Here is a 22,620-nt window from a genome sequence, read left to right as displayed (position 1 = left end):
TAAGCAATGTTTGAGTTGTTTTATTCTGAGAGACTCTCTTTGGCTCAGCCCCAGGGCTGTGCTGCGCTGCAGCACTCCCTTGGCAGTTTTGCTTCTAACCCAGAGAGGGCAGAAGGGCGCCCAGCAGCTGCACAGAATGCCTCTGTTCTGTGTTAGAGCCAAAGACCTACAGTGGACACATTGGCAGTTACTGGGAGTGAACAACTTGGGCTGTCACAGCGATGCCACAAACAGAAAATGAACACCAGACAACATCTGATAAAGTCCTTTTAATGGAAAATGTAAAACCCCTTTCAACTTCAATGTACAAAGCATGTGTAACACTTGCACTTTTAACAAATTAAAGCAAGCCAATGTTTTAAAAAAATACATCATTGAATGTATATATGTATATATTTACATAGCATATTAAGTTTAATATTTAGCTTTAAAAGTTCACATAAATTTTACCAAAATGAGACAATTTTTAAATAAATTACACCTTTTGAAAACGTTTAATTGTACACTGAATAGCTTCAATAAAATACTGAAGTGTCTGTATTTAATATCTACTTTATATACTTTATATTTTACAAAGTTTACAATTATTTGGCAGTAATTTTCAGATTATGACATGACTGCTGTGCGGACTCAGCAAGATCCCAAATGCAGGCAATAGCTGGTGTTTGTGTCCTACTCTCACAGTAACTGTCTCAATGTAGTGAAAAATATCGGAATTATTTTAGCAAACTGTACAAGTCACATTTACATTTGATCAACAATATAGCATAGAATTTTGTGTTTGTTTTTTTTTTTTTCCAAAAATAAATACATCATCTTAAATCTTTAACATTTAACAAACTTCATGTACATTATAATACAGGACAGCAGAACGCTGCTTTGTTGTTTGCAAGTCTAACACAGAGTCACAGTGGCTGTGATATGAAGCTCTACCGTTGCAGTGTCATTAACAATACGATGACTATATTTTCTTGGCACTGATGGTTTGTGAAGCTTTAATTAGTGTGCATACCATTCGTCTATTAGAAAAAATAACCCCTTTTTTTGCCGTTAACACAAAAAAAAAACAACAGAGAGAGCTTAGTTTTCTTCCATATCTTCCATTTCACTTTCATGGATCTTCAAAGCTCTCACCATTTCTTTAACTGCATGATACAAGATATTTTTAACCTGCAAGAACATCAGAGAGTTTAGTAAGACCCGCTCCTCAGGACATCCTACAAATAACTGCATTTAGGACTAAGCGGGGTGGATTTCTAAAAAAAAAAAAAAAAAAAAAAAAAAAGGAAGGCTGAAGAACCAAGTCAGAGGAAAAGGAAACACCTTTTTCCACATTCTAAATTATAACGTGAAATAAATAAATAAAAGCAGCAACTCCAGGGAGAGTCATTTACACCCCCTGGCGCTGCTGCTGCTGCTCATTGTTATTCTGTGTGAACAGCAGCAAGGAGGGATCTCCACGGCTGTGCCGCACCTCAATGAGCCCCAGCACGCCCTGCCTTCACCTCCCCGAGCAGGAGTCATTTCCTACCTGCAGTTTATCATCATAATTGATTTCTTCCTTTGACAGCCTCAGCTCCTGTGTTAGGTGAAATGACTGTACAAGATGTTCTGGAGACACAAAGTCTTCGGTTACTTGAACGCAGCTGTGAAAATTTTGCACCTATCCAAAATAAAAATAGGACGGCTATTGTTAGCATTTTGGGGTTATTCTACTCTACGAGCACGTGCTTCTCAGACTGAAGAGCACCTTTATGCTGTTTATGTAGAGAGCAATTAACTTAGACAAGTTGGCTTCTGGTGAAAGGTACACCTGGGACGATGCGTGTTTGCCTCTGTTCTGGCGCTTCTTCCCCCAGCTGACATTTGCTCTACGCACCCTCCTGTGCCATTCCCCCCTCTGCTGCTGCCAGCATCACTGCAGGGCCACCTCCAGAGCAGCATGCCGGGCCTTGGATCAGCACACCTCAGGTACCCACACACACTGGGCGGCCGTGCCCAACCTGTCAGGCAGAACTCGCTGTGCTCACTGGGAAGGACGTGCAAGTCAGTATATTTCAAAGGAAAAAAAAAGCCATGGACAGAGGGATGTCCAGAAGAACACTTATTTTTCCTTCAACCACTGCTTCTACAGATGAGAGTGTCTATGAGAGAAACAGAAACCATCTGCTGTCACCAGGTCCCATCTGGAGAGGCAGGAGACAGGAAAACATGCTCCCTGGTTGGGCCTGGCTGCCAGTTCCCTTTTTTCTTCTTCCAGCAGATAAACTACAGTGCTTCACCCCCAAACCTCTACAGCATACACCATTCTTCAGCATATCAACACCCTCCTCTCCCCCAAAATCTAACAGCAGCTCATCAAGTTGTGCAAGCTCAATTCTGCAAACTTACCAAGTTCTGGGGCGTTGGGAGGGCTACCTCTGCTACTGCAGCAAGCAGTCCCAACCCTGCTCCATACTGATAAGAGCTCTGGGGATTTTAAACCCATGTCTAGCAACATCAAGGTGTTTTTGATGTACAGCCCCCAGTTTCTGTTGTGATGCCTGACATTCAACAAACCTCTGGGACCTACACAGCTGAGGACATGGCACTTCATTTTAAAATTATTTTCTTCTTCAAAAAACACTGCCTGGTTTATAAGGCAGCTCGCAGGTGAAATCCTGAAGAGTGACGTAGCTTGACACCAGCATCACGTGAGGTTTCTGCAACCACATAGAAGGCACAGCAGAACTGTTCCCTTCTGCGGATGCCACACAGCCTCAGCTTCCCACTTGCAGAAGCCGCAGGTGAGGAAAGAGCTGCAGAGGTGCCACCAGAGGCGCCCACTGGTGCTCAGGGAACTTGCTAGAGCCGCAGGAGAAACCGCGCTGCACAGTGGGTGGCTGGCTCCAGCCCCCGTCCCTTGCAGGCTTCTCACCCATTTCAAGTCCATACCCGCCCTTGTTTTGCTTTTTGCCGCATGCAAATCCCACCCAGCTCTTTCACTTTCTCCTCACTGAGACTCTCACTGAGATGTTACCAATTTAGTCTTCCTCCATCACAGAACTGACAGTGTTTGCTGCCGTCACATCGCTCATTTTGCTGTGCCTTACGCCTCCTTCCCAGGCAGTGCCTGTCTTATCTCAGGGGAAGGCAGATTTTACCTTGCCTGCCTGCTACCACAGGAATGCCCTGCCGACAGCCCACAGGCAGTTCTACTTGTATGCACTTAGAAAACCAACTGAGAATGACACACACAAGTATGTTTAGCAACGACTCCCCTGAGGTCCACAGGGCGAGGATGACAACACTCCCACGGCTGTGCCAGTTCCTGCCGAGCTCACGAACAGCTTTATCCCCTGCCCATGGGAAGCAGCAGTGTCCCCTTGGCCATTCTGGAGCACCAGCAGGGCAGGAGGACAGGGCTAGGGCTGCCCTGCTCTCAGCTGGCCCCATCCTGTCCTCATGCAGAGCTCCCAGCTCAGGCTCTGCACACACAAGCCCCAGGCCCTGTCACTCCCACTTATCAGAACATCTCCATGATGTCGTACTACCTGCAGCAGGTTATTATACAATGTGTAATCCTGCTGTTAAATCAAGATAATGCAGCTATAAAAAAACAACATTATAATAACCTGTTCTACTATGAGCAATTTTTGCATTTAGTCTTAACAACACACTACTGCAAATTTGGGTATCACCAAACTAAGACCAGGGAGGGCATCCCTGGAGGAGGACTGTGACAAAGGATGACTCAGTACGGAGCCACAGAAAGGGTGTATCTTTCCAAAGAACAACTACAAAGCCATTGTTTCAGCTAGGAATGCTTACAGGGGAGCTGAGGGCTCCTTGTCACAAGTGCTGGAGAAGTAAAGAGATCCCCTCTTGGTACAGCTAAGTAGGAGATACAAACCTATCTAGCAAGACTCAAGTTATATTCAAGGACATATCCGCACAGAGGCTAGTCCAGTGCTATTGCTTTTTGGAAGCAAAAGGAACAGTTTATGCTACCATAAAATACCAAGAACAAACTAAGCCAGATGCAAATCCCTAGAAGCTGGAAAGAAAAACTACACGTACAACAAAGAAATCTGAACAACCTCTGCCATGTTTGTGCAGAAAAATTCTAGGGCAGCAGTCAGAAACATGAGACAACAAACCCAACTGGTTCCAGGATGAAAGCATCTGACTACACCGCACAGTGATCACAGGCAAATGGGCTCCCTACCTCCATGCACTGGCCTCATTTCCTCTGTTCCACAACATTACAGATGAGCAAATAAAAATAAAAATGTTAATTTACCACCAAATTTGCTATCCACTGTTAGCCAGTTTTAGCTATTAAAGATTCATTATGTGCATGTAAATCTGAAACACTTAACATGTAAACCTGAAATGCTTAACATGTAAACTTAACCTGGTGCATATTCTTGTTCAGACTTATTTTTAAGTGTTTAAATGCATTCTGTATGTGTGAAGTGTTGGTACTGATCCCTAAGGTCAGTATTTATACATCTTTATATAGAGCACCATATACATGAAAGAACATGATGCTTTCATTTCCTCCTACGTGGCAGATTCACAGGAACTTACTGAAGATGAAAAGGTTCTCAGCTTCACCCACTAAGGTTTTAAAAACACCATGTTATTAACTCCTTGGTGCCAGAAGCTAGAGCATTACCACTTCAAAAGCAATCTGGAGTTTGAAGCCAAGGAGATAAAGATGACAGTGGTCTTATTTTTGGCTCTGAAACCTACAGACTGCAGTGAAGCCTGGAACAGTCTTACAACTTCATGTTTTGTATTGTGTGCCTTATATAAATGCCTCACGCTTTATAATACAATTTTCTCTGTGTGTTTATGATTCTCTGTGGGTTCCCTTTTCAGTCTTGTATCTGAGATGATCTCCCTTGTTTCAAGAGATCCGAGTAAGGTTAATGAAGAAGACAATACAAATCCTACTGACTGGGAATACAAATTGCTACAGCCTAACAAAGCTAAGAATACCAACAAGCCAGACATGCCTTCACCCTTCTGTAAGGGCTTAAAAGCACCAGCCCCTGGAGCATGGCGTGGGGAAAGGCAATCTGCAACCCAGCATCTGATAATTTGGGTTCTCTCACTTTCTTTGGCACAAAAAAATCTGCACAGATCATCTGGGATTAACACACCATCATGTGAAACCCACCTAAAGAGAAAAATGACAGAGGAAACTAGTCTGGGAAAGGGACTTCTTGCTTTCCAAGGCCAATAAGACTGGGGACTTGACATTTGTCACTGCTATGACTTTTTTTATTTTTAGCTTAACACAGAAAACCCCGCTGCATTGGCACAGCAAGCCGCTGCTCCCTCTGTGCTCCAAAGAGATGGTGATTGGAAGCTGCTCTGCAGATAAGAAACCAAACGGCACGGCCTTCAGAAGGGCCTGACCTTGGTTGAACCCGAGAGGAGATCACTGATAAACCTTTAATAGCAAGATGGTTTACAACCCCTATTGCATGATGGGGATGCTCCTCACTCCTTGACTGTCAGCCACCTAATTGTGGTGCTTGACAGATGGGAAGGCAGCAAGAAAGCAGGCTCCACTTCCTGTTTTAACAAGACAAAATTCACAGGGGAAGGAACAAGGAACAACCAAAGAGAATCATCTGGTGAAAAATTCTTTGGTAATAAAAAAGCAAAGTAACAAAATGTATGTGCTGAGGACTAAAGCTTGCTACGCAAATCCACATATCATTTCTCCAGAGGTGCTCTATTGGTAACACTTCTTATTACAGAACTGCAAATAGGATCAGCCTAGCTGCTGCCCAAGTGAAACTGCTGCTTCTGATGGTAAGGAAAGCTGCTGCAGTCAGCTGCTGCTGACTGATGTACCTTCTGTGTACAAAGGAACTTACTGTGCAGTGGAAAACCAACACCCACATTCTGTTGCAGAACCACCTTGCTAATTACACCCAAGCTTTCTCCATAATTCCCCTATGGCTGAAGGCAGAAAACAAGAAGACACCTGACATCCAGGTATTACTCTGTTTGGGTTCCTTCCCTGCCTCTCCAGGGCTAAGTTAACCTTGGGTTTACCTAGCCCAAGTAAACCTAAGGTAGGTTAGGGAAGTTAACCTGACATTGTCATAACTAGCACCTGTTTATTTAGAAAATTTGCAAATGAAATGACACGAGGAAAAGGGGGTTACTAATGATATGAACATTTTTTCATTTTGAAGGAAAAATTGAACAGTTTACATATCAAATGTTGAAATTCTTTGTTAGTAGCAGCTAGTTATCTATACAAGTTGATCAAGTTTATAGAGCATTCCTATGCAGTAATAGCTACCAGTAAAAAAATCAAATCTGAATTATTTTATGATACTTATGTTACTGAATCCCGCATGCCTTTGAACATGAGTATTTTACCTGATGAAGTGCTCCTGCTGGTAGAATAATAGCATCACCAAGAAACTGAATAACCGTACAGGTTTTTACACCGTATTCCTCAAGAAGTCTTTGGCGAAGTTTTTTGTTCACATACCAACTCTGATCACGTATTGGATCGTGCTCTGGTAAAACTTCCAAGCCTTGCTCTTTTGCTATCTGTAAGTACAGAAAAGATCTCAAAGTTACTTTTAAAAGAAGCTGAACGTTTGCAGGTTACCTACAAAGCAGCAGTACCATTCATGATTTATATTAAAAAAAATAAAAATACTTCCCAACACAGTGGCACTGCAACAACCATTTCTTATTAAGTTAATCGCAGGGGAACGAGCATCACCCTCAATCAATTGCTAATTAATGAATCAGTGACTACAAAACAAACAAACAAACAAAAAACTGAACAACCAAGACAGATCCAATCCATCCATCATGATGAAAAGTGCCTCTTCCGTTTTAAGTCTGTTGCTTCCAGAGTTTCACCATGTCCCTTAATTGCTCTGGTAGAAGAAACTCCAAATAACATCCATTATCCACCTATTCTATTGCATTCACCAGTTTGCTCACCACAGCCACTCCCAGCTCTTTTCCAAACTGAAAGGCCATCGTCTACTTAATGAGCATCACATTTCTGAATAAACAGAAAAGACTGGATGTATAATTCATAGCCTCCTGGAATTAGCTGTGTTTTTGTTCGCTAGTGCTCATTTTCTCCCACAGTTCAGCTTGTCAAAGAGCAAATGTTCGCGTCACCAGAGGACAGCTCCCGTGGGACTGAAACCCAGGCATACAGTCCGAGAGAATCTTTCTGCTACATTTCTTACGTGTTCTCTGCTTGCAGTAGAGACACTGGCCTCCAGCTCACTTACAGACCCCTTCAGTTTAGGCAGTAAAACTCATCAAATTACTGCCACAGTAGAGGAGAGAAGGCTTCTTTTGTAGATTTTTCTGTGAGCAACTGCTTCGGTGATATTTTGGTATTTCTAGGTCATCCATCAAGACTGCCTTCTATAACACAAAAACATGCTGCAGGCAGGGCTCAGGAAACTGTCTCCAACACGATATCTCTGCGTAACGGCATTGATTGCTGCCATCAGCCCAGTGGCAGACGTTCATCCTACGTTTTTAAGACAGAACCTAAGGGGTTCTAAGTTGGCTCTGACTTGCTCATCACATGCTGCATAAAGAAGATCTGCACAGTAGCTAGTGTTGCAGACTTCTGACCTCATGTACATTATTCCCACTGCTTTCCTCTTCACTAAGAGACAAGGAATGTTGTTCTTTGTCTGAGCTAATGAAGACTAGTCCTTATGAAGACTGGTAAGCTGCTGGACTGTAGGGGTTGTTCTTCTTTTATTGGGACCATTCACAAGTATTTCAGCATCCGATAACACAACTATTTCAGAAAAGGGTTACTATGAAAACACTAGTAAGAAAAAAACAAAGCAGCATATTTGGAAAGAGTTTAAAATAATCTCCATGTTTTCCTGTAAATCTAACCTTCTGCAGAAATTCTCGGATCTTGTCAGCATCTTTGCCAGCATAAATATGCCATAAAGCACCAGGTAATTCACTTGAATCTTTCAACCGCTTCCTTAAGAGGTCATCCAAATCTTCTTCTTCAAACTTCTTCAGTACTCCTAAGATTTAACAAAAATTTTTTTGAGGAGCACAACAGTGGCAGAACTGAAACAAAACATCTTTTCCAACTTCTCATGTGAGACCACACAGACCAAAGTTTGGCAAATAAAACAGAAGCACCCAGATGACCTTTCTCTTCCTGTCTGTACTTAGGAAGTTAGTAGAGCACACGTGCTCTAATGATCCTTATCGCTACGTTTAGTCTTTAAACATTTTTTACCTCTCTTGAATTTGATAGAACACATCTGTCTACTTGAAATATTCTCCTCCCTGAAATACACAAGCATGGCTTGGACAAGAAAAATAGAAGATAAAAAGGTTTTTTTCCACAGTTAGTGGTTGTTTATTCAATACCAATTCAATTCAGCAGCACAGCTAGCCAAGAATCAAGACTTCTGCCCACGCGATAAGTTTTGGTAGTATTAACTCTGGGCATTTACAAGGCAAAAGAAAGACAGCAAACCATAGACTGCACTTCTATTATCACACCCATAAGCTACATTCGCCTATTATGGAACCAGAGAACAACAGAGTAAGGAAAGTAAACGAAACTACTTCTGTGATTGAAGGACTTCCACATAAAGCAACGAACCTCACAGAGAGGACTGACATACACTAATTTAAGCTCCCCAGTGATGAAAAATTACATCACAGCCCAGATTGAATATGCAAACAGTGCATCCAAAGGGAGCACTGAGGATTTGGCAAATACATCACCCTGACATAAATGTTAGAAGTAGCAGTTTCTGAGAACGTCCTTTGTCTTGCGCTTCCATTAGGCCTGACAGCCCCAGCTTAGGAGCGGTACACCACTTACAGGTAGTAACAACAATAACAATACGTTTGAAGACTTTCAAATACAACTCCATAATTCATAAATGGCAATGTATTTCAGATAGAATTCATTTGTGGACAAATCTTCCGTGAGGCAATCTCCCACATTTAAGCAAGTACTTCAGGCACTTCAAAGAAAGCAGTGTCAATTTAAAAAGTGACTTATCATTCAACCTATTCACACCTCCTACAATGAGCTGCCTTTACCTGACTTGGAAAGTACTCCATTTCCTTTTGCTATGCCAACATAAACGAGGATGTTCACTACATCCGAAACTTCTATATGGAGATTTGTAGTTCCTATATCATGATCTTTAGTAGCAGCCACACCTATGTTACAAGATAAAAATATAAAGTAAAATTAAGATCAATACAAAGGAAAGAATATTTATATATACGTGTACATATATATACACACACACACACATATATATATGTGCACACACACGTATATATATATTTAGATGTCTGGCTATAAACCAACTTCCTAAAAAACCCCCCAAAAGAAAAATAAATAAATTTTAGTTCTAAGACGTAAAAAAAAAAAACATATATTTAACTCAAAATGACATAAAAACCTTAAGCCTTACAGCAGCATTACATATCACTATTACAATTCAGTTCTTCAGATCCACACCTTGATTGCTATCTTAAAGGATATATGGATTTATTATTTTTTTTTAATATCACAGTCCTCATAAATCACAGCTATTTTCTTGTGGTGTTAAAACCATTTATAGGACAGAACTGAACAAGTCTGTTTGCCAAAGAAGGAGCAGCTGGTGAAGGTCTGAGGGAAACAGTATTTTCTGAACCGATCTCTGAGCGCACAGTATACAATACAGATAAAAATTATGACAAGTTCTGCCATTTGTTTATGACTGGAATTATAAACACTAATACTTTGTGAAGTATTTTCTCACATGGAATTGCTGAAGATGAGATCTCTGTGTTAAAGTAACGAACCATTTATATGCTTGAGGAGACTGCAACAGCAGAAGAGAAGATCAGAAGAAAGGCAGAAGAATATAAACTTCCATGTTTCTGAGGTACAGGTACTGTTAATAAGCCAGTCAGTAAAGGATTTCTTCAACACTGGGTCAGTAACTATCCTCCAACCACGCTCAGATTTTTATCAAGCAATATTATACAACATTCTGCAGTTTTAAGGGAAGAGCTACCTGCTACACTTTTAGGGCACACTCACCATAAGCACTGCATAGTCTGGGTCCCAAATCTGGACGGACAAAAAATCCTGGCAGATGAGAAGCCAAATTCAATTTCCCTTCTGGACTACAATATTCAGGCAAGGGTAAACTTTTTAGTAAGTCTTCATATCTGAAGAAAGGCAAAAAAAAAAAAAAGAATTTGTGTCATTTACATGTAGAGATAAAAATCAACAGAGACTGACGTTAGAGTATCTAAATATTAAACTCAAATACCTTGCTGGCATCATAGCCTTGAAATCTTCACCAGAAGGCCAATCTTTCAATTTCAGTAAAGCTGTTTCTCCATTTTTCACTTTCTGCCGTTCTGCAAGTAACACAGGAATTACTAAGAATGAGTATACTGCAGGTGTTTTACGTTATTAAACAAAAATATGTGCTTGTAACATTAACCTGCCTATACAAGACTTCATACATAAGAAAGGGGATTATTAAGTCAGAGAATTCAAGAAAAACACAAAACAAACTCAACCAGGTAAGGAACCAGTTATGTTGTTTGGTTTCTCAGTGAGATCTAACCGAGGAAACTCTGTTAGTGTATCTCAAATTCTGCTAAGGTACAAAATGCAAGTTTTCATTATGCTCTCTTTAAATAACTGGCTAGAGCTTTCTCGGTGAACTGAATTTCTTTCAAAGCCTCAAGATCGATAAAGTATATTATTAACTGTTGTTTCTAACACCGACTGTGTTTAGAGTCTATGGAGTAATAAATTCAAAATAACATACTTGAAACGTCTTCAAAACCATCCCAGAACTCCTTGACGTTGGTGTTTGAAATAATACTGTCTTTGCAATTCAAGATATCAGCTTGCTGGTTTCCAAAATCTAGACTAATGGACTCAGCTTTCCACAGGCTGAAGTTCATTTTCTTATGCATACCGGACACTAGAACAGGCTGTGTAGAGAAAAAAGGAAAAAAAGTACTTATCCTTTCTGGAGAAAAGCACATCCTTCAACTAAATTGTAGTACAAATGCTTCTGAAAGGTGCACTGAAGGCTCTGGTTGTACTGAGCTGCTATCAAAACTTCCAACAGTAACCATACCCAAGACATTATACAGATTTCTGAAGGTTTTATCTCTGTAATAGTAATTCTTTCTTCGTTACCAACAGTTTATTTCAGTTTGAACTACATAAGGTTCATACCTGGTGTAACATCTAATCACTTTTGCCCACTGTAATAAAACATGACATAATGCTTTCAGACACGGAGACAGGCAAACTTTGTCCCGTAACCCTGTAACGTAACTCCTTCACCAGACTTCACACCGAGGTCACCTTACAGACAGAACTGCTCAATACTTACCCTCCCTTGTTTCCAGCACTCTTTGAAGAGCTTCCAGTTGTTGTTGTTTTTATGGTCTCTGAGCCACAAAACATGTTTATCACAGATCCAAGAATACTGAATATCACTGTACAACTTATTGCCATCATCCTGAATACATTTTCTGTCATCCTTTGGCTCATCTTTTACTTCAGATTTTACATTAATCTTTGGTGCTCTATTTGGTGGAATCTTGTTTTCTACCACTGAAGCAATGATGTCATCGAGAATGTTTGGCATAGTCCTTCCACTCTTGCCACTCTATTAGAAAACAAACAGAAGTGTATTTTAAGAACGTGAAAACAATACAATACATCTAAAGCAATACACCTATCAGACTGCTTGAATTACAATATACCAGAACAAATGTTGCAGATTTTCAAATCCCAAAAGGAAGACCCATACACTTACTGCTGTTCCCGTGGAGTAAACCGGAGCAAAAGCAATACCAGCATCAGTAGAACCCAGACGCAGTTTGCCTGCTGTTGTTGTTAACAGATCTCGTAAGGTTGAGCCCTGCTCATTGTTCTGGGATGCAGTAGGGGAGCTTTTGCAGTTTTGGGACTCCAAATTATCCTGGTCTTTCTCCTCCTTTGAATGTTTTCCAGAAGGACACTCTTTGTTTTCTAAAACAAAAACAATCACTGGGAGTTTACACTGTTGCATGCAGACACAGTAACACTGTTATGCCGCATTGTATAGCGGTGGTTAATATACTGTAGCACTACAGCACCAGAAAACACACCAGAGGATGAACCTGATCCTTCAAAGTGCAAACTCTGCGACCATGAAAACGCCTTCCTCAGCACCTCAGACACACAGCTGAATATCTGTCACAGATGAGAGATGCTTTGGCCAGAAATACTGCCCCATTACACATGCATTCTACTAGTGGATCTTCTGGCAACTGATTCTGATGCCAGTGGGAGAAAGCACTGATGTTTCTAGGTTAAAAATAAGGGGAAAAATATCATCATCTTTTCTTCTTGCTAATCAAGAAATAGAGTGAACTATTCCTAGCGAACTGAATTACCTATTACCGGTGCCCCCAAATCACGCATGTGGTTTGACAACATGAAACCCATACCTTTCTTTTCTTCTCTGGCTTTCTGCTCTGCAAGATCAGCCAACCAATGCAGCGGTGACTGGGATTCGGGCGGCGTCAGCTTGCTGTCTGTGCTGACATCGCTCCTCGGACTCGTATTGCCGTTTGTCTCAGACTTCGGAGGAGTGTTCTGCTGCTGAGACTCAGGCATGCACAGAGAAATTTTATTACTGTGATTAAGGACATTCTGCAAAACCTGTAAAGAACAAATTTAAGTATATAACTTTGCTTTAACGCATACAGAAGACAATGATAGCACTTAACCACTGTAAATGCAAATTAAAACGTCACTGACACTGCTCAAACGTCAAAATCCACGTGCAGCAGGCAGAGCACTGTGTATGCACACACACTGCAGACTCACCTGAGACACACCGTTCATTGCTGGGAGCTTGCCAGCTTGCATGCTTTGCTTGCTAGTACACTGACAGTGGGACTTTATTTCAAATTTGTCTCTAATACTGTGCATAGCATCCAGAAGATCTGTCAAAACTAGAAGACAATTGAGAAGAAAATGATCAGCATTTCTTCCTGTCAGTCGTTTTGCTGCCCTCTGTACAGTACACACACTGCAGAGTCAAAATATTACCTGGATATCTTTTAAAAACTTCCTTTAAAAACTACTGAATATTTTGAACCCCCCTCTGTATTCCCATCACTTGGCACAGAGCAGGCCAGTCAGTCACTCAGCACTGTTCAGCACGTACATCGCCGCTTCATTTAATGAAACTGTCGAACTACACACTGAAGTGAGCCATTTCTGGGCAAAAAAAATTAGTATGTGATCGTGTAATTTAAGTCTGTTTGGTAACGGATATGCACAGAACAAGAAAGCGGAGGGCATGCAGGCAGGCATCGCTGTGCCATTTCCAGGTGAGTGGTTCATTCACAATTTAAAATTAAAACCTGTTCTGAGGAGCTCACAATTTGGAATCCAACCAACCTTTATTTCTACCTGAACTAACATGCAACAAATCATTAAAAAAAACACATCATCTGTGTCTGTATTTCCAGCCTAAAATAACTTGGCAATTTATTTAACGCACTTAAAGGTACATTTGGGTTTTCATCTCCGTGCTCTGTATCAGTGCTACTGAACATCACAGAGGCAGTTGTGTAACGACCACATCTAACCACACTTTTGCATAAAACTTGTTTGGATATAAGCAAAAGTCTGAATTTTGGGATTACTGCCCATTTTGCATTAATCACAAGCTCCCTCACTGCTTTCTACCTTATGATGCTCAAGCAGATGTCCAGCCAGAACTGTGAATCTTTTCTTTCTTTACTGAGGAGCAAGGAGAGACAGAAAACAAACTGCACAGTACTGAGATAACGAACAGTGAGAAACAAATCTCTGAAGAATTGGTGCCACGTAATGCTCTTTGATAGCGCTGTTCTAAAACTTTCTATTAACATCGAAGTAAAGCTTTATTAGCACATTCTGGCTGCTTTATTCTGCTTTGGAAAGGTACCAACCAGTCTTCAGCAAACACCCTGAGTGCCCTCACTGCCTGTCCCACAAGCCCCTTCAGACACCTGCCAGCCTACACCTCCTCCTCTCATCACCACATGCAGCAGCCCAGAACCACTTGCCTTCCCGCAAAGATTTGACACACTTGGCAGGTTTCTAAGTGGAAAACGAGAAGTTTCAAGAAACTACTCTGGTTTCTCTTTACAGAAGGATCTGAGGAAAGAAAAAAAATCCACCATCCTGCTTGTTTACAGGTGGCCTTACCAGAGCCTGGGATAATCTGTGTTGGCATCAGGTGCTTGTGATCATGAGGCTGGCCCTTCACACACTTCATCCAGGCGTACAGTTCCTTATCTGTAAAGCAATCCCAATTGTTTTACTTTACTTAAATGACACACAGAGATAATGTATTCTGATTGTTTTTAGCTAGAAACACTGTTCTACACATACTGTAAAAGCCTTCTGCACTGGTATTCTGTATGACAGATATTTGCATTCAACATCTTCTCAAAATAAAGAAAAGAATGAACTGTTTTAATATTATTGAAATCTGAAGTAGCAGTGTTGGTAATGCAGACCCTCATCAACAACCTCAGAGCTTCAAAGCACATCCCCTTTATATTCAAGGAGCAGCCAACTGTAAGGCAGAGACTCAGAGAGGGCCAACCAAGCCAGAAAGATCAACTGACAGGTGAATTAGTTCTGATTCGGGCTAACACACTGCCACATCAAAGTTACTGGTGGCACAAAGGAGAGGGAAATTGCATCACAGATTTCTGTCAGATTAAAGCAACCATGAAACCACATCCTGTATGTGCTGGTTGAAAATCATCTGGGGCAGCAGGGAGGGATGAGCTGGTAAGAGAGAGAGCAGCTCTGTCCCGGCCAGAAAGAAGGTGCAGCGTAAAGACGAGAGAAAGAATGAGAGTGAGCACTGTGTGGCCAAGCAGCCAGTCGCCAATCTGCTATGGGTTTTGGGCCGCAAGAGGAACACGGTTTCTCTCTCAATTGCCAGCCTTGCATCCCGCCCACTGAACCGCTACTTCTCAAAGACCCTTCAAAACTTTTCACCAGTTTGCTCCGCTTCTGATAGTTAGCAACACAACCTGAATACACCAGAAGATGCATTTAGCACGCTTAGAGCATTATTTTTTGCACTGTAATGTACAGAGCCTACCAGATGCTCCTTGCACACAAGCATTCAATCCGTTGGCTATTTTGACATCTCTGCAACTTGTAACACATTGAAATATAAATCAAATGCATACAACATGAATATAAATCAAAACCACATACACACGTATCCCGCTAACGTATTTTATCACTGAAATGCCGAAACGTGGCACTCTACTTGATGGTGCCAGGAACCGTACGAAGGTGAAAACAGACACACAATCATTCATCTTCTAAAGTAATAAGAAAAGTCATTGATAAATACCTAAATATTGAACGCTTGAACCTCTAACATTCCTGCTGAAGCAGTGGGAAACCAGTGTATTCTCCATTACATCTAGCAACTGTAAAAACAACTACCAGTTCCAGGAAAAATGGTGTAATATAAAGTGGTATTATACAGAGAAGGGTGGGTGGTTCTCAACTTTGTAAGGCTGCCAAAGTAAAGGTCTACACGAACCCTGCAGTATCATGAGAAGTAAAGCTGCAGAGAGGGAAAATATACTTCTGCTTCTGCGTGTAATGCTGTGATGAACAGCAAAGAGAAATGCTTCCCCGCTGAAAGACTGAAGCCCGCTTCTGTACCCTGTTTTTTTAAACTTTGAAGATGTTTTACTAACATTTTCCTGGCTGGATAACACAGGCTATAAAAAGCCTCTGATTGCATGTTCCCACTAGGGTAAATAATATTCGGAGTATATCCCAAGCCACACCAGACAAATGCACACACATGTGCACACGCAGCCTTAAGCCAGTTAAGAGCTGCTGGAGCAGCCTCCCATACTTAAAGCATTAACGACTGTTCTCGGTGTTGGAAAACACCAGCGCTCGTTCCCCAGAAACTTCGATGAAAATCTCAGAGAGTATCTATTAACCGCAGCGCTGGAGGCTGCTCGCTGACAGCCAAGGACAAAGTGGATGAGAATCTCTCAATTTACTAAAGATCTGCCATCTAATACTCGCACATTATTTTGCTAACATTTCACATATGTGACATTACGTTGCTATGACAAACATGGAAATGCTTTTCTAAACAGCATTATACTTGAATCTTTTCCTGGCACAGCATCTCACCACAGGACCGTGCCAGGGCACAATGCCTGCCACCCAGGGAAGGCAGCCCTTTCAAACCAGCCTGAACAGCCATGTCACGGCAGAGCTGATGGCCAGACCCATCTTCCAAGCCCTTCCCCATCTCAGCTGCAACCAGGCTGGGTCGCTCAGAAATCGGTCGGTCCTGTTACACCTTCCTGTGCACGAAGGCAGACATTTCCATTAAAGCACAGCAATTAGATTAAACTGAGTATGTGTATAGCCTGCTGAATTCTTAAACCTCCACTAATACTTATTTTAAGTACCCTGTCAACTATTTTTTCCTGTCTTACCTTTTCAGTAATAAGGAAGTAGGCTAAGTCAGTATGACAATCCATGTATTTCTGAAGAGAAAACTTCAGAAAGCACTGACACCAAGCCCTAACGGCAGGGAGCTATCACAGAACAGGGAGGTGGAAAGTCAGTCTTGCAGCAGTAGAACAAGATTCATCCTTGAGGGGCAGGCACAAGCAATCCAAGACAGTGCTCACAAGGCAAAGTGGATAAAGACCTAAGGCAGCCCCTCCTCAGCTGCCTTCTGAACCATTCTACGTTTACTTACCGAAAAGGAAAAAAAAGAGGTGAAATTAATAGACACCGAAACACAGAAGTCCTAACTTAATGCTTTACAGAAAGTCAGTCACTCTTAACGGGTCGGCAGCTTTGTAACAAATGAGAACAAACAGCAAATACAATACTCCGGTTCACAAAGAACTGACCTCTAGAACTTTTTCTTTCCTTCGCCTTGTAACAATCGAGGCAGACCACAAATCCACATTTTTGGCAGACCCAGTGGATGTTAAATAATGTGGCTTCACATGCATCACACATCTCACGGACTCCTCTCACTGCTCTCTTCCATGCAATTTTGGCTGAAATACAAAATAAGCAGAATAAAAGGACGGAAATTTAAATGCAAGGCACAGAATGAACGGACCTAATAAATGAGGCATTCGTGATTTTCCCCTCAGATGCAACCAGGCGTGGAGAAGGAAAGTGATCATTCATAAACAGGCCACCAACATTTATTCCCTTAGCTGCATCACACGGCATCCCCATCAATGCTTGTGTCAGTACACACAAAGAGATTAAAGCATTCAAAACCAAAGACTAAAATAATACAGAAAGAATATTCCCACTCAACGTATGTGCTACAAGTACGATGAAGGACTTCTTTAAAACATACTTTTAACTCCCAAGAAATGAAAGCTGGGTTTTCACCTTGCTGCCTGCAGGATACATTTCATCTCAAAACAGCTGAGCTGGCAAGGTGGATGCTGAAGGGGGGCGCCTGCCCTGGGGGGAACTCCCTGCAGCCCCACAGCCCGCTGAGGAAGGCTCCTGGCCCTTCCCCACATACCCCCATACAAAGCAAGTGCTCAGAAGGAGGCAGCAGGTCATAGCAAGCACGAGCACTTCAATAAAACTGCGGAACACAGAGAACAGAGAATCTGAGAGTTCCTTACCGTCTTTTTTCACCCAGGACATGGCTGTTTTCTCCGATGTTACCAACTGACAAAACTTGTCCCCTATGATATCTAAAATATATTTACAAGTTTCCAGGTCCAGTTCATCATCTTCATAGTTTTCATGTGTCCATAAACTCAGTGCCTCATCATCATACTGATCAGGAGAGGAGAAACCATCTATCCTAACCACTCCGTTTTTACTAAAAGATAACCTACAAATGAAAACAAACAGTTTAACTGCATGTGTCATTACATTCTGTGGCTTACTTTAGTTATTACTTTACCTTACTGCTTAGGTCTTAAAAACAAGTAAATGTTTTCTATCTGTTCTACCATCTTGTCACTTAAAAATGAATTTTGCCATCAAAAATGGTTTTAAAACAAACAGCAAGGAGATATAAAACCTTTTAGGCAGACTATGTACTGGATTCAATTTACTATTCATTCTCTCTCTGTAACATTTAATGCTGCTTTAAAATGGCAGACGGAAAAGCTGTCTTGTTTGTTTGGCTGAAGTTTGGGTCCACCTACTCCTCACCTTTAATTCTCACAGCATCTGTGACAGCAACCACTCAGTGACTCTATTTTACAGCTTTTCCAATCCTACTGCTTTCAACCTCAGAAAACAGGAGTCAGAACACTACACTGAAGCCTATCTAGGCAGGATAAATCGCCAATACAAGATGACATTTTCGTATCAGCTGATTTCCCACCATTAAAATAACTGAAGGCTTTCCTGCGATCCTACTCAACACCACCCGACTAGCCATACCCATAGTTAGCCTATTTTAAGCAGTCAGTTACTCTATCTCTCATAATTCACCAAGCATATATGATTATTATAATACTTAAGGAATATCACAGCAGTGTTGGTAAAGCAGTCCCACATTCAGAAGTACAAAAAACACGATATTCCCATTTGCACAGAAGAAAAGATGAGCTTTCAGTTACAATAATGACTACCAATAGCAGAGGAAGCCTCATTTACAATTCAATTCCTACTACCTAAACAATGAAAATAATTAAAAAGCTGTAAAATATACCACATTAAATTAAAAACATTTGTACTTTAAATTCCATGACAGTGTTTGGAAACGTTGGCAAAGTTTTATTACCAATGTTGTCTCTTTCATGCAGGAGAAGCAGCTCACAATCTATCACTGCCACACTGGGAAGCAAATATTCTTTATGCCAATGTATTCTGAGTCCAACCTTCAAACAAACCCTTTCAGGACTACTGACTTTTCCAACTAAAGCTCTGTTCCAAAAAATTAAACTCCATCTGGGGAACAGCAATGTCCTTTCCAACACGCGTTGGATCTGTATCACCAGCAGAGCCCACATCCCAATTAATGCCGTTTAGATTCATGCTGACAGTCGTGCTGCTGTGCCATGCATGCTATGCTGCATTCCTCCTGATCTGCGAGGCTCCCTGGTTTGCCAGAACTGGGAAAAGGGAGGGCACAACTCCTCCGTCCTCAGAAAACTCCCATAAAGCCTTAAGCAGCGCCCCCACCACCTACCGGCACAAGAACAATTATGAATGAGTGCAACTCAGCGGTTGTACAACTTGTCCGGAGCGACTGCAGGCTGCCTTTGGAAAATGCCACTTCAAATGTCAGACACCTGTGACAGTGATGTGCCCTACCCTCCTGCCTGCCAAAGGTACACCGGGCAGCTGTGCTCATTAGTACTATAAAAGCCTCAAATAGAAGCGCAGTCAATCCAGAAAAGAAGCAAGAAATACACGTGTAAATACCACGCCTTTTATCAGGCAAAGTGAGCCAGAATAATCAGAGAAGCTTTCCAGCACACAAGCCCTTTGTCATCATCATTTTTAAAAGTTCAGAACACCAGAGATCAGGAAACCGCTGCACTTACCGTCGGAAGTAGTAAAACCTACAGAACACCGGTGAGTGAGTTGGTTCTTCACCCTTCTTGCTTCTTATTAACCTACATTCTCTGCATTTTTGCAAATTTGGTCCAATTTCGGAGCACGAATCATCCTGCAAGAAGGACTCTCCTGTTTGCTTCAGCTTCTTCACTTTGCGCCAATCCTTTAACACCGAGCGAGGTATTCCAGCTGCAAAAGTGAGAGGGGTTTCAGACGAGGCAGCAGCTGCCCTTGTACTCGGGGCAGGCTCAGATCAGCCAGCACTCTGCGCTACTACGCGTGCATCTCTGACACCCACAGCGTTCTTCACCATCACGGCCGTTTTCCCTCCTGTCAGCACCAAAGTCTAAAAACTTAAACACACCGCCTTCTGTGTTAAGTGTGCCGTTCACAAAGGATTCCACTAAAGCCATTTGCAAAATCTCCCTCTTAGAAACGCACAAGGTAACACAGTGCTTCAAGAAAGAAAGGTTTACATTTTGTTTCAAGTGAAAATGTGTGCAAGGCAACAATCCAATGAATGGAAGCATCAAAAAATGTAAAAACCCTGTTTCTTCAGAATTTGTTGTGCTGAGAATTCCAGAAGAGCAGTTCTAAACCCACGCAGCTCCCCTGAGCGCAGTGTAAAGCACCAAGCGTGAGGAAGCACGGAATCCCTTCACTCACTTTCAAACATGTTGGCTGTGGCAAACCAAGAAGTAACGTCCTACTTTTGACTGAACAGACCGGCCCATCTAACGCTCTCAAATTGAGTAATACGTGTAATTCTCACATACGCGTTTTGAAACTGAACCCTGTTGTTATTTAACCAGGCTTTCGATTTAACGACTCTTCTAAGCAGTGCCGGTTTCCACCTGCAGAGATAGCAGTATCTGTCCTTTAATCTACCACTGCTCTTCAAAGTTCACATCCTGTGAACACAGACCTGATGCGGGATGGCAGAGGTGAGGATGCTAACTCTGAACTTGGTACCCGGGTTCAGATCAGTATTTTGCCACAGACTTCGTGTACAAACACTGCAGGTGACAGACTCTATGCCTCAGTTCACTGCCCACAACATACACTGACTCATCTGAGGAGCACAAAGGTAACTGGACTAAAACTTGAGAGTAAAAGGACGAAGTACAGTTTGCTAGTCCAAGAAGAAAGTTTACTGCACTGGATCCAGAGATGCTGGGAGACATCTGGTAGCTGCCAGACTCCAGGCTCTGTGGGCAGGCAGTTGGAGGACCCCCAGCTCTCGCAGGACTGCAACATTCCTGCTTTGCAGGAGGGAGCCTTGCAGCCCGCCGCTCCCAGCGCTCTGGCTAGCACGCAGCTCCCACAGCTTTCAGCAATGGCACTGGGACAACGCAGCTTTCAGCCCTGTCAGCATTCAGATACCACCCACGTGGTGACTGCCACCGAGCCCCCACACTGCAGCAGTTATCTTCAGCCACCTGCAGGGCCCAGGCAGCCGCTCCCCAGGGCCTTCCCCTTCCTGAAGGCTCCAAGCTGAGCATGGTTTGGGATGAACCTTTGGGGAAAGCCCTCTTTGTAAGAGGGCTTTGTAAGAAAATCTCTGACCGTCCCTCTCAAATTGTAATGATACTGACCCAAAATATCTGACAGAACTATCAAAAATGTTGATTAACTTAACAGGCCATGTCTGAGAAGGACTGTGGGTCTATCCAGATACCAAGAGAAGTAGGTAAGCTCACAAAGCTGCTATCATGGAATAGAGCCACAATGTTAAGGTACAGTACGTAGCCTGTGCTACAGACGGCACAGCAGAACACCTGAAGCTCCCACCCATTTTTGGACCTGAATTCCAGGAAACAACTCTGTAACGTACCACCATACATTGCTTTTGCAGCTGTGTAACGCCAGCTGGGACAAGACGACACTGCTTTCCCTTAAGTTATCTAATGAACCTTTCTACAACAAACCATTAAAAAAATATTTTGCAACAATACAAAGGTCACCAAGACCCAACGTGTCACATCTGTGTCTACAGTTCACTTAAAAAAAAAAAAAAAAAAAAAGGGGAAACCAGGACAAACTTAGAGACATTTAAAAGGCGTGTTCTCTTATCATCCCTTTAGCTGGAAGAAAGAACAAGAACAAGAACTAATACTATTGCTGGACCCAAGCCAAAATACCTCAGACAGATTGCAACACTGCCAGGACGTGGTACGACATAGGCAGCGAGTGTTCTCAGATACAAGAAGGGGAACTTTACATACCGGGCAGTGAAAAGCCAAAGAATGCAATTGCATGGAGCAGCGCTCATTTTCTTACTAACCGTAGTTCAAAATTCTTGCAAAAAGTAATTTAGTCGTAGACTTTCTCATGCTCAACCAGAACAAAGACAAAAGAATACTCCTTACAGAAGAATAAATTAGGATAAAAACCAGGGTTAAGTTCTTGAATAAAACCCCGCCTGCTGGCAGACCAGTTTCTCTTTTTGAGATAAACCCACTTACAACCCGGTATGCGAAGCATCATTACATATAAATTGAAATTCCCATTTCCCTACACGTCCTTAAACAAGAGCAATGTTAGCGCCACGCAATCAATACACATTCTTGTCAGGAGCGTGAAGTGACTCTCCCTCAAAGCTCTCATTAGATTAACCAAATCGTAACAGAGTGGCATCAGGCTCTCAAGGAACTGCCTCCGGCTTTCTGATCAAAGGACAAATTAAAGTTCAACAATGGAGAATCTCCACCTCCAGCAGAACTCTAAAAATAAACGCACACCAAAAATTCAGTACGAGATGCGTAACTAACTCTATGCATCAGTCTGTTCCACTACGACAGACAGCATAAACCAGTTTGTTTACTGCTTATTTTTAGGCCAAGAACCAGTCTGTACACATACACATAAAACGCTGAATTTCTTAAACTGGGATACCTCAGAGGGCCCCAAGCCCGATAAACCCAACCGGTGCTTTTCCATGAGCACCGGTTAACGCTTTTCCCAGGCACGGCCCCTCCAGGATT

The 22,620-nt window shown here is 42.1% G+C and overlaps 1 protein-coding gene across 13 annotated transcripts in view; it reads right to left on the bottom strand.

Moving 5' to 3' along the window:
- Window positions 1-254: 254 nt before the first annotated feature.
- JMJD1C (jumonji domain containing 1C) overlaps window positions 255-22,620 on the bottom strand; it is a 164,191-nt gene continuing 141,825 nt past the window's right edge. For all 13 annotated transcript variants that reach the window (XM_046942820.1, XM_040702360.2, NM_001199546.3 and 10 more), the window contains 16 exons: window positions 19,624-19,825; window positions 17,740-17,954; window positions 16,993-17,145; window positions 14,273-14,362; window positions 12,899-13,026; window positions 12,517-12,730; window positions 11,841-12,055; window positions 11,412-11,690; window positions 10,833-11,001; window positions 10,323-10,413; window positions 10,088-10,218; window positions 9,088-9,210; window positions 7,906-8,045; window positions 6,391-6,567; window positions 1,532-1,663; window positions 255-1,170 (listed from right to left, as the gene is read on the bottom strand). In XM_046942820.1, the coding sequence (XP_046798776.1) occupies window positions 1,081-1,170; window positions 1,532-1,663; window positions 6,391-6,567; window positions 7,906-8,045; window positions 9,088-9,210; window positions 10,088-10,218; window positions 10,323-10,413; window positions 10,833-11,001; window positions 11,412-11,690; window positions 11,841-12,055; window positions 12,517-12,730; window positions 12,899-13,026; window positions 14,273-14,362; window positions 16,993-17,145; window positions 17,740-17,954; window positions 19,624-19,825 (2,549 nt within the window). In that variant the 3' untranslated portion in view covers window positions 255-1,080. The remainder of the gene's footprint in view (window positions 1,171-1,531; window positions 1,664-6,390; window positions 6,568-7,905; window positions 8,046-9,087; window positions 9,211-10,087; window positions 10,219-10,322; window positions 10,414-10,832; window positions 11,002-11,411; window positions 11,691-11,840; window positions 12,056-12,516; window positions 12,731-12,898; window positions 13,027-14,272; window positions 14,363-16,992; window positions 17,146-17,739; window positions 17,955-19,623; window positions 19,826-22,620) is intronic.

This window comes from Gallus gallus, chromosome 6 (genome assembly GCF_016699485.2).
Source record: "Gallus gallus isolate bGalGal1 chromosome 6, bGalGal1.mat.broiler.GRCg7b, whole genome shotgun sequence".
NCBI lineage: Eukaryota > Metazoa > Chordata > Aves > Galliformes > Phasianidae > Gallus > Gallus gallus.
The sequence above is the reverse complement of the archived record's forward strand: the minus strand, read 5'-3'. Positions and strand labels throughout refer to the sequence as shown.